Source organism: Nycticebus coucang, chromosome 3 (genome assembly GCF_027406575.1).
Source record: "Nycticebus coucang isolate mNycCou1 chromosome 3, mNycCou1.pri, whole genome shotgun sequence".
Lineage (NCBI taxonomy): Eukaryota > Metazoa > Chordata > Mammalia > Primates > Lorisidae > Nycticebus > Nycticebus coucang.
The window spans coordinates 20,360,507-20,375,764 of NC_069782.1; the positions used below are offsets into that span (position 1 = coordinate 20,360,507).

The 15,258-nt window shown below is 43.8% G+C and overlaps 1 protein-coding gene across 1 annotated transcript in view; it reads right to left on the minus strand.

The window, feature by feature from the left end:
• Window positions 1-1,003: 1,003 nt before the first annotated feature.
• DRAM1 (DNA damage regulated autophagy modulator 1) overlaps window positions 1,004-15,258 on the minus strand; it is a 49,131-nt gene continuing 34,876 nt past the window's right edge. Inside the window, exons 4-7 of the mRNA XM_053582967.1 lie at window positions 13,446-13,623; window positions 6,249-6,307; window positions 2,259-2,351; window positions 1,004-1,142 (exon numbers count right to left, since the gene is read on the minus strand). Of these exons, the coding sequence (XP_053438942.1) occupies window positions 1,098-1,142; window positions 2,259-2,351; window positions 6,249-6,307; window positions 13,446-13,623 (375 nt within the window). The 3' untranslated portion in view covers window positions 1,004-1,097. The remainder of the gene's footprint in view (window positions 1,143-2,258; window positions 2,352-6,248; window positions 6,308-13,445; window positions 13,624-15,258) is intronic.

The following is a 15,258-nucleotide window of genomic DNA, read 5'->3' on the forward strand; positions in this document are numbered from 1 at the left end:
TTCTTCCTCTAGAATGACTTCCTTTCATGTGTCTTTCATGATTTGGGTGAAAAGGTAGAATCTGTAGGTCATGCTTAGCCCGACGGGCCTGACTCAAATTTCCTATAGCGTTGAGGACATTCAGCCACAGGCATTACAACAGCACCCTGCACCCAGAAGCTTGGGTCACTCCTTGATCCTTCTCTCACTCTTGGACCTTTACTGTCTTTGACATGTTTATTGGCATAAAAGGAATTTGAGACAGGAGTTTCAGCTTCTGAGTCAGACTCTATCTCAAGTTATGCCAGTGACAATAAAGGACGGTTTTAGAATTTCTCATCAGCATCGCTGAATCCATCCCACCTGGAATCACACCCATGATGGCCTGCCAATTGGCAGCCAGGGCACCATTTCCCAGCTTTTTGGCTAAGATTGAGTGGAGCAGCAAAGGTGAAAGCTGCACCCTGAGAACGTGGAGAAATGAGAAGGGATGTAAAAACTGAGGTCTTCTGTATTCACTTGGAGTTACTATGCATCATACTACAGAGGCCTCTCGACAGAAGCATTTTGCTTAGTTCAGCTAAAAAAATCTGAGTATCTTAGTGTTAATCTATAAACTACATCTTTATGATGTGCGTATGTGATCATTATAAATTCAATTTATAAATGCTTTCATAATAAAAAATTATACAGTTCATTTCTCTAAAAATGAAAATTTAAAAATGCATATCCCTTGATTTTACTGTGTAATAAAAGTACTAGAAGTTCTCATTCAGTGTATTTCCGTAAATCACTCACACACAAAGAAAAATACAACAGCATCTGTACAAAAATAATTGCTCTCCATTTTCTGTAACACCTTATCTTTTCTATATATGAAAAAGTGTCCACTTAGAAAATTATGAATACGTGGCTGCAATGTCATAGGTGCTCTACATTCTCTAGGGAAACATACCTTTGAAAATAGTACAACTACTGGGAATTCTTAGTGAAAGTCAAGTCCTGGATGTGCCTCAGATGCAGTCTAATCAGGGCAGCCTCAAAACCCTGCCTGTCCTCTGTACCACTTCTAGAAATTGTCTGCGACGTTCACTGAGTGAGATATAATTCTTCTTTCTTCAAATGTCACCATTGATTTCTGTGGATATCCTTAGGGTGACGCCCTATTTTTTTAAAAACAGAAAAACATTTAAAAGAAGTTAAGCATTTCCGATGCTGATGACATTTCCAACAGCTTTAGCCACCTAAGAGATGATCTCACTATTGGTTTGTGCTCTGCTTGAGCTGGGACCTAACGAGGTCTCTTGGTTTCCCACATCCTTTGGGTTAATAATTCACTTGTCTCAAAATTAAGATTTCCCCTGTGCTAAATCTGCGAAGGTCTCACCTTCTCTCTGCCTCTACTTCCCTGTAGTCCCAGCTACTCAGGAGGTGAGGCAAGAGAACCACCTAAGCCCAGAAGATGGAGTCTGCTGTGTGCTTTGACACCGCAGCACTCTACCGAGGGCAATAAAGTGAAACTCTGTCTCTTTAAAAAAAAATAAAAGATATATTTTCTATTATTTGAAATTAGCAAGTGAAACTTCCTAAAAAAGAAAACAACCAAAATACATACATGACTCTGAACACATCAAATGGCAGAGAGTGTATGAAACTGTCATTGGTAAGGAGAGTTGTTAAAGATGCTTCCCTTTGGAAATAAGCTAATAAATCAAGTTGTACAATACACACGCACACACACACACATATATATTTTGTAAACTCATTAATGGTAAAAAGAAAGTGCTCTTTCTGGGCGGTGCCCGTGACTCAGTGGGTAGGGCAATGGCCCCATATACCCGAGGGTGGCGGGTTCAAACCCGGCCTAACTTTAACAAAAAATAGCCAGGCATTGTGGTGGGTGCCTGTAGTCCCAGCTACTTGGGAGGCCGAGGCAAGAGAACTACCTAAGCCCAGGAGTTGGGGGTTGCTGTGAGCTGTGAAGCCACAGCCCTCTACCTACCAAAGGCGATAAAGTGAGACTCTGTCTCCAAAAAAAAGAAAGTACTCTTTCTAAAAATGCAGTTGGGCACAGTGACAGGTGCCTGTAATACCAGCTACTTTGGGAGGCTGAGGCAGGAGGATCACTTGAGCCTAAGAGTTCAAGGCCAACCTGGGCAACAGTAGTGAAATCCCGTCTCAAAAAATAAAATAAAATATAAAATGGAAGACATTTTCAGTGAATTTTCACCGATCCCAGTCATCAGCAATTCATAACATTCAAATTGATAAATACTTACCTGGAAGTCGTGGATGAATGTTAGGAAGTAGAAAATAAAACCAAAGGCCACGGTCCATTCACAGATCGCACTCACTACGTGATATATATAATCCTAGTAGCAATGAGAAAGAAACAGAATTTTCTGACTTCAGGATACATACTGATAATATGAGAAGGTAATAAAGAGAAGGTTAGACTAGGAGAAAAAGCTGTCCAGAGGGCACACATCAGAACTTTGCAGAGAAATACAAAAGCGACGCCAAGTAAAGCCAGCATGCCTGCCTGGTGAGGACTGCAGTTATCCCAGAAGTTCTTTCTGGCTGTTGCACACTCTGGTTTTAACACTGCTTCTATATGACTTCCAAAGACAGAATGAGGACTACAACATGGTCGACTCTGGGAAGCAAATTTGGACTCAAGAAGTAACTTCCCATACAAGGCGTGACTCGGTCTCCTCCCAGCTGAAGGTCAGCACTGCTGAACCTATTCCAAAAAATAATTGTATGCATCTAGATGAAACTGGGTTTTGTGTTTCCCTGTTGTGATAGAAATCGTTAGTTCAGAAAACAGTTCTCCTTAACAATATTAAGGAAACATATCCGCAAAGCACATGTTATTAACGAGACATCCACATGTTAACTGTGCAGCTTCTTGGGGGCAAGAATGAGAGACTGGCCTGAAGCAGAGGTTCCAAACTACTTACTGAGGCCAGAAAATTAATAAAAATAAACAAAACAGATGGTTGCAAAAAGGGAGGAAAGATAGTGAGCCATCTCCAGGTTTTTAAACACTATCAACTAGTTTAATAGCATTTTTAAAACTGCATGGAAGTCGAAGACGCACGGTCTGCATTAGCTCACATCCCACTGAAGCCTGGGGACTGTCAGTTTGCCTCCTCTGGTTTCAAATGAGGGCTTAATTTTCCCCCCTACTTCCCTTTCTGCTCTGCTATAGGCTGCGAGTGTGAATAAACAAATGTGCTACATCAAAGGTCAGTTCCTAGTGACGGTGGGTTCTTCAAATCATGCTTTCATCCACAAAGATTTAGTGGACAAGTGTCAAATTGTCAAGGACTTCACTCTGGGATGTCCACGTGGATGCCTCCCGCAGCCTCTCTTCTCACCCGAGGCCACTCTACATTAGGGGGTGGAGAACAGAGGCCCCCTCCGTTGGGTGCCAGTACCAGAGGACCCACCCCAACCCATACGGTCCCTGGATAGTGAAGATGGCTTCTAGAAATAGAGGCAGATTTGGGGGGGAAATCTCTCTAGCATGATATTAATGAAAGCGCATTGAACCACAAAATCAGCATTCAGCCCGTGGACCACAAGTTGGACACCCCTGCTTTGGGGGAGTACCTAAATGATTATTCAGTGAACTAATGTAAAGGGGTTTTTTTGGGGGGGGGGTTGATAGTGGGAACAAAAGGCAATACAAGAGTGACACAGTAATTTATAAAGTGAATAGAAAACCAGGTACTTTTCACATTTTTAAGAAAGAAAGTGGAATACAACTGATTTTTAACTGCCTGGAGAGGGGCTTTGAAGAGCTCTTCCCAATGGCTGATTTGTGGTGCAAGGGCTCTCTCCAGTGGCTGAATTGTGAAGTACACCTGGGCAATCTGAGGTTTCAGACAGGGTTCTCACCAATGAAAGAGGAACTGAACCCCCTGCAAACAGAAAGAATTCCCCACACCTCAAGGGGGAAAATGCCTTTTGTCTAGGTCTAAACTACTGACTGATTTGGCCATTGTAAAGTTACAAAGGCAGCACTATTTGAACTCCCGTCTAGATCATTGTCTTCCTCACCAGTCTGGGCAGGCTTCCCGGCTTGCCAGAATCCTCAGCCCTGGGAAAGCCTTCCTCTCCCCCTGTGTCTGCTCTGGCCACCACTGGGCTGCTCCTCTTTCTCTCACCTCCAGTCCAGGATAGAACTCAACAAACACAGGCTGGGAGCTGAATGAACGAACCATTCCTCCCAACATTTCTTTAACCTCTTCAAGTGGCTTCTAATCCCAACACCTTACTGAAACTGCTTTGGGAAAGACTTGAGTGACTCCCTTATAGCTTAAATTGAGCAACTGAGGGACTTCATTCTTAAAGACTGTTCAGCTGCATTTGCCAGGGTTAACTGTCTCCCTTTCCCTTGAAAAATGCCCTTTCCTGACTCTCCAGGATACTATCTTCTCTCACTCCATAGTTAGAATCAATTGCTATTGCTTCTGTATTTCCACAGTACGTTGTCTGAACTTGAGCTGAGCATTTCTTTTCTTCTTCAAAGTATTACGTTTAACAGTTGACAACGGGATGTTTGCCCCTCTGAACTATAAACTTCCTTGGGGGTCCCTCGATCCCACGGTCACCCTTCCCTCCACCCGCTCCCAGCAAACACAATGAAGTCAACTACACACAGCACAATTCTGCGGCTTCTCTTTGGGCCATGACTCTCTCTCTTTAATTCTCCTTTACTGAAGACATTCCTTCACCTGCTCCTTGGGGGAACAAAAAGAAAAACAGAAGAACCCTCCTGTTCTTCTCTCACTTTCTTCTCTTCCTGGGGCATCGCTGATCCCCCTATATTGGCATCTAGACCAGTGGTTCTCAACCTTCCTAACGCCTCGGCTCTTTAATACAGTTCCTGTGGGTTGTAACCCACAGGTTGAGAACTGCTGATCTAGATGAACCAGCACTCCAGGTATCTAACTGCATGAGTCAATCTCAATTCTGAACATGTGGTTCCGTGTGCTCTGATGTTTAGCCCAGAAATCATCAGTCACTCTATGCTCTGGTGACTCAATCCCACCAGAGGTCTAGTCCTGTGTTTCTAACTGGACATTTCACCTCAATGTTTTCTAATAACCTTAGTTAGAGTCAATGATTATAAAACCAAAGTGATCCAGTTATTTATGCTACAGACCTTATCTCTGGTCAAGGGAATAAAGTCTTTGGTTCACCCAAGACAAAAACTTGGTAGTCCTGGCCCCAGGCCTGCTAATCAAGAGAAAAAAAACTTGGACATCATCCTTAATTTATCATGCCCCTTTATCCTCATGTTAGTCACCTGCCAGCACCCCTCAACTATACTCCCCCAGCACTTCCAAACTAGGCTCATCTTGATTGCAGCTACCTTCTCCCTGCCCTCTTAATGCTGTGCCATTTCGTCAATCCATCCCAGTGTTCAAGCTCTTTTTCCTAAGCATAGATAGCTGAGATGTTTCAGAAAGAAATCAGGGGGCTAGGCACAGTGGCTCAAGCCCATAATCCTAGCACTTTGGGAGGCCGAGACGCGAGGATTGCTTAAGACCAGCTTGAGTAACACAGTGAGATCCTGTCTCTACAAAAACATAAAAAAAGATTAGCCAGGTGCAGTGAAGTGCACCTGTAGCTACTTGGGCGGCCAAGGCAAAAAAAGGATCACTCAAGCCCAGGAGTTTGAGATTGCAGTAAGCTATTCTTTTTTTAAAAAATCAGGCCCCAGGCCTAGGCCCAGGCGAAGACCCAGACCCAGGTGAAGACCCAGACCCAGGCGAGGACCCAGACCCAGGTGAGACTTGAATTTTTTTGTTTTTTTCTGTTTGTTCATCAAGCCCAGGTGAAGCTCAAACTTGCCACTCCTGGGGTGTGGTGCCAGCATGCTAACCACTGACCTCCAGTAGCCAGCTTGCAGTGAGCTATTCTGATGCCACTACACTCTACCACAGTAGAGGACAACAGAATAAGACTCTTGTGTCAAAAAAAAAAAAAAAGGAATAAGAAGAAGAAAGAAAGAAAAATAAGCAATTAGGAATTCAAATTGTTGAAAATAATCCAGGAACCATTTGGGATTACCCTGCTAGCTAATTACTACACACAGACTACCAAATAATTGGACAGTAAATTGCCATATCATATTTACTCCACATTTTTGCAACTTGTTCTAAGAAATGACAAGGATCCTTCCTAGGCTTTGCACAGCCATAATCTCAAACAACCAGGTTCAACAGTCTTAAGGAGAACAACTTAAATGTTACCTTTTCTTTTGGATTCCACTCCAGCTTGGTTATAGAAATTAGTGAAGCACAGGCAATCACTAAAAAGGGGGAAACTGTTAAGGAAACTGCAGCAGGAAATCGTGTTTAATATTAAGACTAGATGATCCTGGATGGATCTGGAGAACATTCTCCTAAGTAAAATATTGTAAGATTAGAAAAATAAGCATCACATGTACTCAATGCCAATCTGAAATTAGGAGACGAACAATCACAGACCATATGAAAATCTCAATTAGGTTCAAGGAGGGGGAAAGCAGTGCTTGGTGGCTCCCACCCAATGGGTACAATGCTTGGGTTACGGCACACTCCCTGGGTGATGAACACAACTACACCTCTGAATGTTACCTATCCTTGGATATTTATACCCTTATATTACTCTGAAATTTAAAAAGAATGGGACAAAAAGACTAGATTAGCTCACTAACAATGCCGTTTCAGTGTTAAAATGTTAATACCAACATTTCTACAAACAAACCAATGATATTAGCTTCTCGGGATCTCAAACCTTCAATTCAATTAGGAGTAGTTAAGTTACAACACAGAAATACAGTAATTCCTTAGCAACACTTTTTCAGTTTGTTCAGCAAAATTTTAATCTGTGGCTACATTGTACTCAATCCTACATATTTCTGGGTGTTTCCACTAAAACTAGCTGTTTAAATTTGGTCAAAATGGCTGGCACAGAAGTCTAAGATGGGCCCTTTATAAATACTTGCTACTGAATAAAAATGCTTCTCCCCTAAAATACTATTTCTAAGATCATGGCTTTAAGGAAAATTTAACATCTTGAAGTGCCAGGGCTCATACACAAAACAAGGGACAGAAATTCAAACTTTTATCTTTAAAAAACAGACTGGGGGTAATTGAGTATAAGCTGAGCCCTTCCTTCCTGGCCCAAAGAGCTTACAAATAATAATAAAAAAAAAAAAAATCACAGTGCATAAGACTTTGGAGACCAATGATCAACCCCTACAGGACAGCCTAATACTGGACTGTGTACACAAAGGAAGTGACAACTTGAACTTAAAATGCAAAAGAGAAAGTGACAAGAGAATGGAGATCCTCTAAAAGTATACAAACAAATTAAGAATTCAAGTGCTAAGCCCAGCAGTTTCCGCTGGCAGAGTCGGCACCTCCCCCCATATGTTGCAAAGCTTAACACTTCTTACTTTCTCAAAATAAAAGTAGAAGAAACATAGAAGATTCTCTATCATTTCATTACCATACTTCTGTTTCTAACAGTTTAAAAACCTCTTATTCTGTGGGCGGCGCCTGTGGCTCAAAGGAGTAGGGCACTGGCCCCATATCCTGGAGGTGGTGGGTTCAAATCTGACCCAGCCAAAAACTAGGGAAAAAAAAAAAAAAACTCTTATTCCAGGGACACATTTTACATACAAGTAAAAGAAAAATTTTCTTCCATTTATTAGCTCTCTAAGTCCATTCTGGGTACACCAGGTACCAAGCTGGATTAAGGGGGAGGGGGAGGGAAAACCCCAGGAAAAACAGTCTTGGTCTCAGATCTCAGAAATACTACAGCCTTGCTGGATGAAGCTCAAGGAATATGCCGCCCTTGAAAGAAAAGAAAATAGGGTACAGCGATGATTCAGAGAGAAAATTACTAATTCAGAATGAAATAGGGTTTGGGCTGTTAGGCAAAGCTTCACTGAGATGAAATTAATCTAAATTGTGACGTTGGAGCTCTCGAAAGCAGCACCATCCTACAGAAATATCATGTGTAATTTTAAATGTGCTACATTTTTAAAAAGTTAGAAAGCTGGGCGGTGCCTGTGGCTCAAAGGGGTATGGCGCCAGCCCCATATGCCAAAGGTGGTAGGTTCAAACCCAGCCCCGGCCAAAAAAAAAAAAAAAAAAAAGTTGGAAAGCTAAGAAGAACCAAGTGAAATTAATTTTATTAATGTACCTTATTTAACCCAATGTATAAAAATCTGTCATTATAATGACATATTATTCAATGTTATAAATTGATAAATGATATCTCTTATTAACTCAATACATTAAATCAGCGGTTCTCAACCTGTGGGTCGGGACTCCTTTGTAACAATGAAAATACATGGCAGCATTAGGAAGGTTGAGAGCCACTGCGTTAAATAATATGGTTAATGATTATATTATAAATGTGTAATAATATACAGAATTATTGAGATATTACCAATGCACAATGTGTTCACATTACACATTCACTAGCATTGTGGCAAGCACCTATAGTCCCAGCTACTTGGGAAGTTGAGGCAAGAGTATTGTTTGAGCCCAAGAGTTTGAGTTTGCTGTGAGCTATGATGCCACAGCACTCTACCCAGGGTGACAGAGTGAGGCTGTCTCAAAAAAAAAAAAGAGAGAGAGAGAGATACTACACATCTTTTTTTTCTTATTAAACCTTTGAAATCAGGTATATATTTTAGCGTACATCTCAATTTGGACTAGCCACATTCCAAGTGTGCAAAAGCCACATGTGGTTACCGTGTTGGACTGACAGCTCTAGAAAGATGGAGATCAGCCAGCCAAGAAGAGCATGGGCAGAAATCAGAGCACCCAAACCAGCTAAGCCAAAGGAGAAAGCGTAAAAGTGAGCTTGAAGAAACTGAAGGTTTCTAGATCAGGTATCTCCTGAAAGGAACTTGGGCTTTGTGAGGTCAATGATTTTTGTAAAAAACTGCAGAAGCCGGTGGCGGCTGTGGCTCAGTGAGTAGGGCACCAGCCCCATATACTGAGGGTGGTGGGTTTGAGCCCAGCCCTGGCCAAACTGCAATAAAAAACAGCCGGGTGTTGTGGCGGGCGCCTGTAGTCCCAGCTACTTGGGAAGCTGAGGCAAGAGAATCGCATAAGCCCAAGAGCTGGAGGTTGCTGTGAGCTGTGATGCCACAGCACTCTACCGAGGGCGACAAAGTGAGACTCTGTCTCTAAAAAAAAAGAACTGCAGAAGCTTTAGAAGCTGGGAACAAGATGGATAATTTAGCAGGAAGGGTTTAGAAGCAAGATTCTAATGCTGCCTAAGTGCCTCAGTTTCTTCCTGAGTCAACTGAGGATGTTTCACAGAAATATTGCAATAAGAAGGAACCAGGGCATCTGGAAGATGTTTTTGATTCTTTGTAAAGAAATATGAATACCAGGCGGCGCCTGTGGCTCAGTCGGTAAGGTGCCAGCCCCATATACCAAGGGTGGCAGGTTCAAACCCGGCCCCGGCCAAACTGCAACCAAAAAATAGCCGGGCGTTGTGGCGGGCGCCTGTAGTCCCAGCTACTCGGGAGGCTGAGGCAAGAGAATCACTTAAGCCCAGGAGTTGGAGGTTGCTGTGAGCTGTGTGAGGCCATGTCACTCTACCGAGGGCCATAAAGTGAGACTCTGTCTCTACAAAAAAAAAAAAAAAAGAAAGAAATATGAATACCATGTGAAACTTTAAGACAAAAGACCTTTTCATACGGATGAATATTCAGTTGAGTCAATTTGATACAGGGGCATCACTCCTTTCTGTTCTGTGCTGCTTCCCCTGACATAGCCGATAATAAGAACTTCCTAGGAATGAGACACCTTTGACTATATGAAAATCTGAGGCCTAAAATGTTTGCTCTGCTAAACCATTGATTTTAATATCTAGGGATCCATCTCCAAAGTTAGAAACAAGGAAAGGTTTCCTGCACTAAGAAACTTTGCTTTTAATACTACAAAGTCTTCTACTGTAACCTTTATAATTAACACAAGCTAAGAGTTTTAATGATATGTTCAGAGAAAGCATGAGCGTCTTCAATAGAACAAGGCTTGGTGGCTCATACCTGTAATCCTAGCACTCTGGGAGGCCAAGATGGATGGATAGCCTAAGATCAAGAGTTCGAGACCCCATCTCAACTAAAAATAGAAAAACTAGTCAGGGTGGTGGAAGGTGCCTGCGCCTGTGGTCCTTGCTAATCAGGAAGCTGATGCAAGAGGATCACCTGAGCCCAGGAGTTTGAGGGTGTTGTGAGCTATGACTCCAAGGCCAACAGAGTAAGACTCTGTCTCAAAAAAATAAAACAGAAATAGAACAAGGAGGGTAGCACCTGTGGCTCAGTGAGTAGGGCGCTGGCCCCATATACCGAGGGTGGTGGGTTCAAACCCGGCCCAGGCCAAACTGCAACCAAAAAATAGCCAGGCTTTGTGGCGGGCGCCTGTAGTCCCAGCTACTCGGGAGGCTGAGGCAAGAGAATCTCCTAAGCCCAAGAGTTGGAGGTTGCTGTGAGCTGTGATGCCACAGCACTCTACCAAGGGTGACAAAGTGAGACTCTGTCTCAAAAAAAAAAGAAATAGAACAAGGAAACTGAGAAAGAACTATCTTAGGAACAAGGGTAATACTTTGTTGGTAAATTTCTCAGTACTAGGATTTGGTTCCTCTGTGCTTGGAAATTTTGTAATTAAAATTTTCCCTCTCTAAGATGGAAAAAAACCCCAAACCATACTTAAGACTTCACATTTTACACAGTTTCTATTTTACAAAAAGAAATGCAAAGCATAATATTCAGAAGCACATGATGTGTTTTCACTCAAACTTGCCCACTTTATACCATGACTCAACCCAGACTTCCAATTTTCCCACAGTCTGACATTAGTCATCATTTGTAATGACCCTATAGCTTTCTCTAATATATCTACTATGGTATTTTTTTATTTTTTTTTTCGTAGAGACAGAGTCTCACTGTACTGCCCTCGGGTAGAGTGCCGTGGCGTCACACAGCTCACAGCAACCTCTAACTCTTGGGCTTACGCGATTCTCTTGCCTCAGCCTCACAAGCAGCTGGGACTACAGGCACCTGCCACAATGCCTGGCTATTTTTTTTTTTGCAGTTTGGCCAGGGCTGGGTTTGAACCCGCCACCCTCGGCATATGGGGCCGGCACCCTACTCACTGAGCCACAGGCGCTGCCCACTACTATGGTATTTTAAAGGATGGGAAATTCTGCAACTTACCCCTTAAAGACCGCGCTTTTTGTTGAGACAGAGTCTATGTCACCCTGGGTAGAGTGTCATGGCAGCACAGCTCACAGCAAACTCAAACTCTTGGGCTTAAGCGATTCTCTTGCCTCAGCCTCCCAAGTAGCTGGGACTAAAAGTGTCCGCCGCAACACCTGGCTATTTTTTGTCACAGTTGCCATTGTTGTTTTAGCTGTCCCAGCCCGGGTTCGAACCCACCACCCTTGGTGTATGTGGCTGGTGCCCTCACCACTGTGCTACAGGCACCAAGCCAAGACCACAGCTTTTTTATTTTCTTTATTAAATATAGTAGAACTTCCATAGTTGACCACCTCCCTACATTGACCACTTCCTTAAGTTGACCTAATTTTCTTTTTTTTTTGAGACAGAGTCTCATTTTGTTGCCCTAGATAGAGTGCCGTGGTGTCACAGCTCACAGCAACCTCCAGCTCCTGGGCTTAGGCCATTCTCTTGCCTCAGCCTCCAGAGTAGCTGAGACTACAGGTGCCCGCCACAACGCCCAGCAATTTTTTTGTTGCAGTTTGGCCGGGGTCAGATTTGAACCCGCCACTCTTGGTATATGGGGCCAGTGCCCTACTCACTGAGCCACAGGCAGCCCCCGTGTTGACATAATTTTCATAGACTGGACATGCACCACATGTACGTATCAGTACAGTGGGCCTTAGTTCCTTATGCTGACAACCTCTGTATCTTGACCAGTTCATTACAGCCCCCTTGGGTGGTCAACTTATTGAGGTTCTACTATCCTTCATTAAAGAAAGAAAAGATTGCCAGGCGTGGTGGCATAGGTCTGTAGTCCCAGCTCTTCCAGAGGTGGGAGGATAACTTGACCCCAAGAGTTTGGGGCTGCAGTAAGCTATGATCATACCACATCACTGGAGCCTGTGTGACAGAGTGAGATCTTGTCTCTAAAAAATAAATAAGAGGAGGAGAAGCCAGGAGCAATGGTTCACACCTGTAATCCTAGCACTCAAGGAGGCCAAGGCAGGTGGATCCCTTGAGCCTAGAAGTTTGAGACCAGCCTGAGTAAGACCGAGGGCCCTGTCCCTACTAAAAATAGAAAAACTAGCTGGGCGTTGTAACAGGCGCTGTTGTCCCAGCTACTTGGGAGGCTTCGGCAACAGGACCCCTTGAGCCCAAGAGTTTGACGTTGCTATGAGCTATGATGCCACGGCATCTTTCATTTCCTCTAAATCAGAAGATTCAAACATGATTACACTTTCTTTTCACATTGTTGACATAAAGAACAAAATGAATTTCATTTTCAAAAATGAAGTCAGCAACTATAGAAAGAAAATGCTAAATGTACTTTAATTGACTGAGTAATAAGTAATCCAGAACTTCTTTAAATCACTTACTATGGACCAGCTAATCAAACCATCTTGCCACCTACATTTGGGAAGAGGGGCAGTCTGGCCTCTGTACTTCACAGGGCTGTAACTTTAAGTACAGTATCAATATTTGGAGTCTTTAGCCAAGTACTACAAAGCAAAATATTTCCACGCAGCTCATGAAATCGAGCCCATGAGAAGGAAAATGAGAGGCTGAAGTGTTCCTACATTTTCCCACCCTCCTTTCACCACACATTCTTTTCCCCAAAGAATCTTTTGATCTAACCAATGTTGAAATCTTTTCTTAATGATTTACACTTTTATTCCAATAATTCTGAAGAATTTTGCCCTTTTAATGTGTGCAGTGAGAGGGGCTGTTGTCAAACTTCCTAGGACTCTGGGACAAAGATTCTTTGCTTGGCCAAACTTTAGTCAGGCTCCCTAAAACTTCTCTGAGGCCCATCTGTGCACTTCCATGCACAGTAGTTTAAGTCAGTTTAGCAAGAACCCCTTACCTTCAGCATCTTATCAGATTTCTCGCTCCCACTGTCCCACAGGTGATGTCTGATCCCCCAGCCTGTCTTCACTGAGACTATTAGTTCTGTTCAGCCCGAATCCCTTTCACCTTTCATGTTTCTTTGAAGTACTTTTCCATCCGACCCTCCATCCTGCCCACTGGCTATAAATTCCCACTTGCCCTGGCTGGATTCTGGAGCTGAGCCCCAATCTCTCCCCATCACTGTAAGACCCCACGGCAGCGATCCTGAATCCACAGTGGTCCTGAATAAAGTTTTCTTACCATGCCTTAGCAAGCGTCACTGAGTATTTTTTTTCCTTCAACAAGTGACAAACGTAAAAAAGGATACTGGGGACGACAGCCGCGCAGGAAACGGCAGAAATGGCCATCCGTATGTGGCACGTCAAGAGGCTGTTCCACTGGGGACACGATTTGTAAGAGATGATGGATTGTAGAAACGTGTACAGGACACCGCACACAAAAGCCAAAAGGGCGCCCCCGTCGTGGACCACGGGCACGGCCAACTCCTGGAGAGATAATCACAAGTGTGTTACTGGGCCTGAGTCTGTCACATCCAGCCACGAGCACACGCTCGCTCTGGGCTCCTCTGAGCCACCAGTCATCACAGACGCACCACTCCGTGGAAAATGTGGCTGCGTACAGAAGACCACCAACAGAGAGAAACCTTGCCAATGGTGAAATCACTGCGAAGAACTAGTTCCACAGTGAACCTGGGAACAGGGAACAGGGAAAGACTGACATCTATCTAGGAGGTGAGAGAGTTGAATTCTGGCACACCTGGCTACCACTTGGCTCTGTGATCTCAGTGTAAAGCCTTGATTTCTGTATCTGTAAAATGGGCATAATCATCCCTTTCTTGCAGGTTTGCAGTGAAGATTACATGACACATTTTGTATAAGAATTTTGTACAGGATCGGTGCCTGTAGCCCAGCGGCTAAGGCACCAGCCACATACACCAGGGCTGGCAGGTTTGAACCTGGCCCAGGGCCTGCCAAACAACAATAAAAAAAATAGCCAGGGCTGGGCGTGGTGGCTCATGCCTGTAGTCCCAGTGCTGTGGGATGCCAAGGCGGGTGGGATTGCCTGAGCTCAGAGGTTCAATACCCATATGAGCAGCAGTCAGCCAGAGTAAGACCCCGTCTCTACCAACAACATCAAAAACAGCCAGCACCGCAGGAGAAAGAAGAAAATCAACAAAAAAGGAGTACTTCAAACAAAGAAGAATGAACAAGCACACTGAAATTAAAAATAAAAAAAATTAAAAAGAAAAGTAGCTGGGCGTTGTGACGGAGCCTGTAGTCCCAGCTACTTGGGAGGCTAAGGCAAGAGAATGGCTTGAGCCCAAGAGTTTGAGGTTGCTATGAGATGCGATATGATGGCACTCTGTCTCTAAAAAAATTAATAATACAACAAATAAATAAAATAAAAACAGAAAAACTAGCCAGGGTGACATAGTGACACTCTGTCTCAAAAATGAAGGAAAAAGGGCGGCGCCTGTGGCTCAGTTGGTAAGGCGCCGGCCCCACATACCGAGGGTGGCGGGTTCAAACCCGGCCCCGGCTGAACTGCAACCAAAAAATAGATGGCCATGGTGGCGGGCTCCTGTCGTCCCAGCTACTCGGGAGGCTGAGGCAAGAGAATCGCTTAAGCCCAGGAGTTGGAAGTTGCTGTGAGCTGTGTGATGCCATGGCACTCTACCCGAAGGGCATAAAGTGACACTCTGTCTCTACAAAAAAAAAAAAAAAAAAAAATGAAGGAAAAAAGGGGCGGCGCCTGTGGCTCAGTCGGTAAGGCGCCAGCCCCATATACCGAGGGTGGTGGGTTCAAACCCAGCCCCGGCCAAACTGCAACCAAAAAATAGCTGGGCGTTGTGGCGGGCGCCTGTAGTCCCAGCTGCTCGGGAGGCTGAGGCAAGAGAATCGCTTAAGCCCAGGAGTTGGAGGTTGCTGTGAGCTGTGTGAGGCCATGGCACTCTACCGAGGGCCATAAAGTGAGACTCTGTCTCTACAAAAAAAAAAAATGAAGGAAAAAAAGAATTTTGTACAAAAGTACACAACTCGTTCCATGATGGTGCCACTCTATCTAATCAACGATGTTTTTTAGAAGGGAAATGATTCTTAGATATGAATTTTGGATAGAGA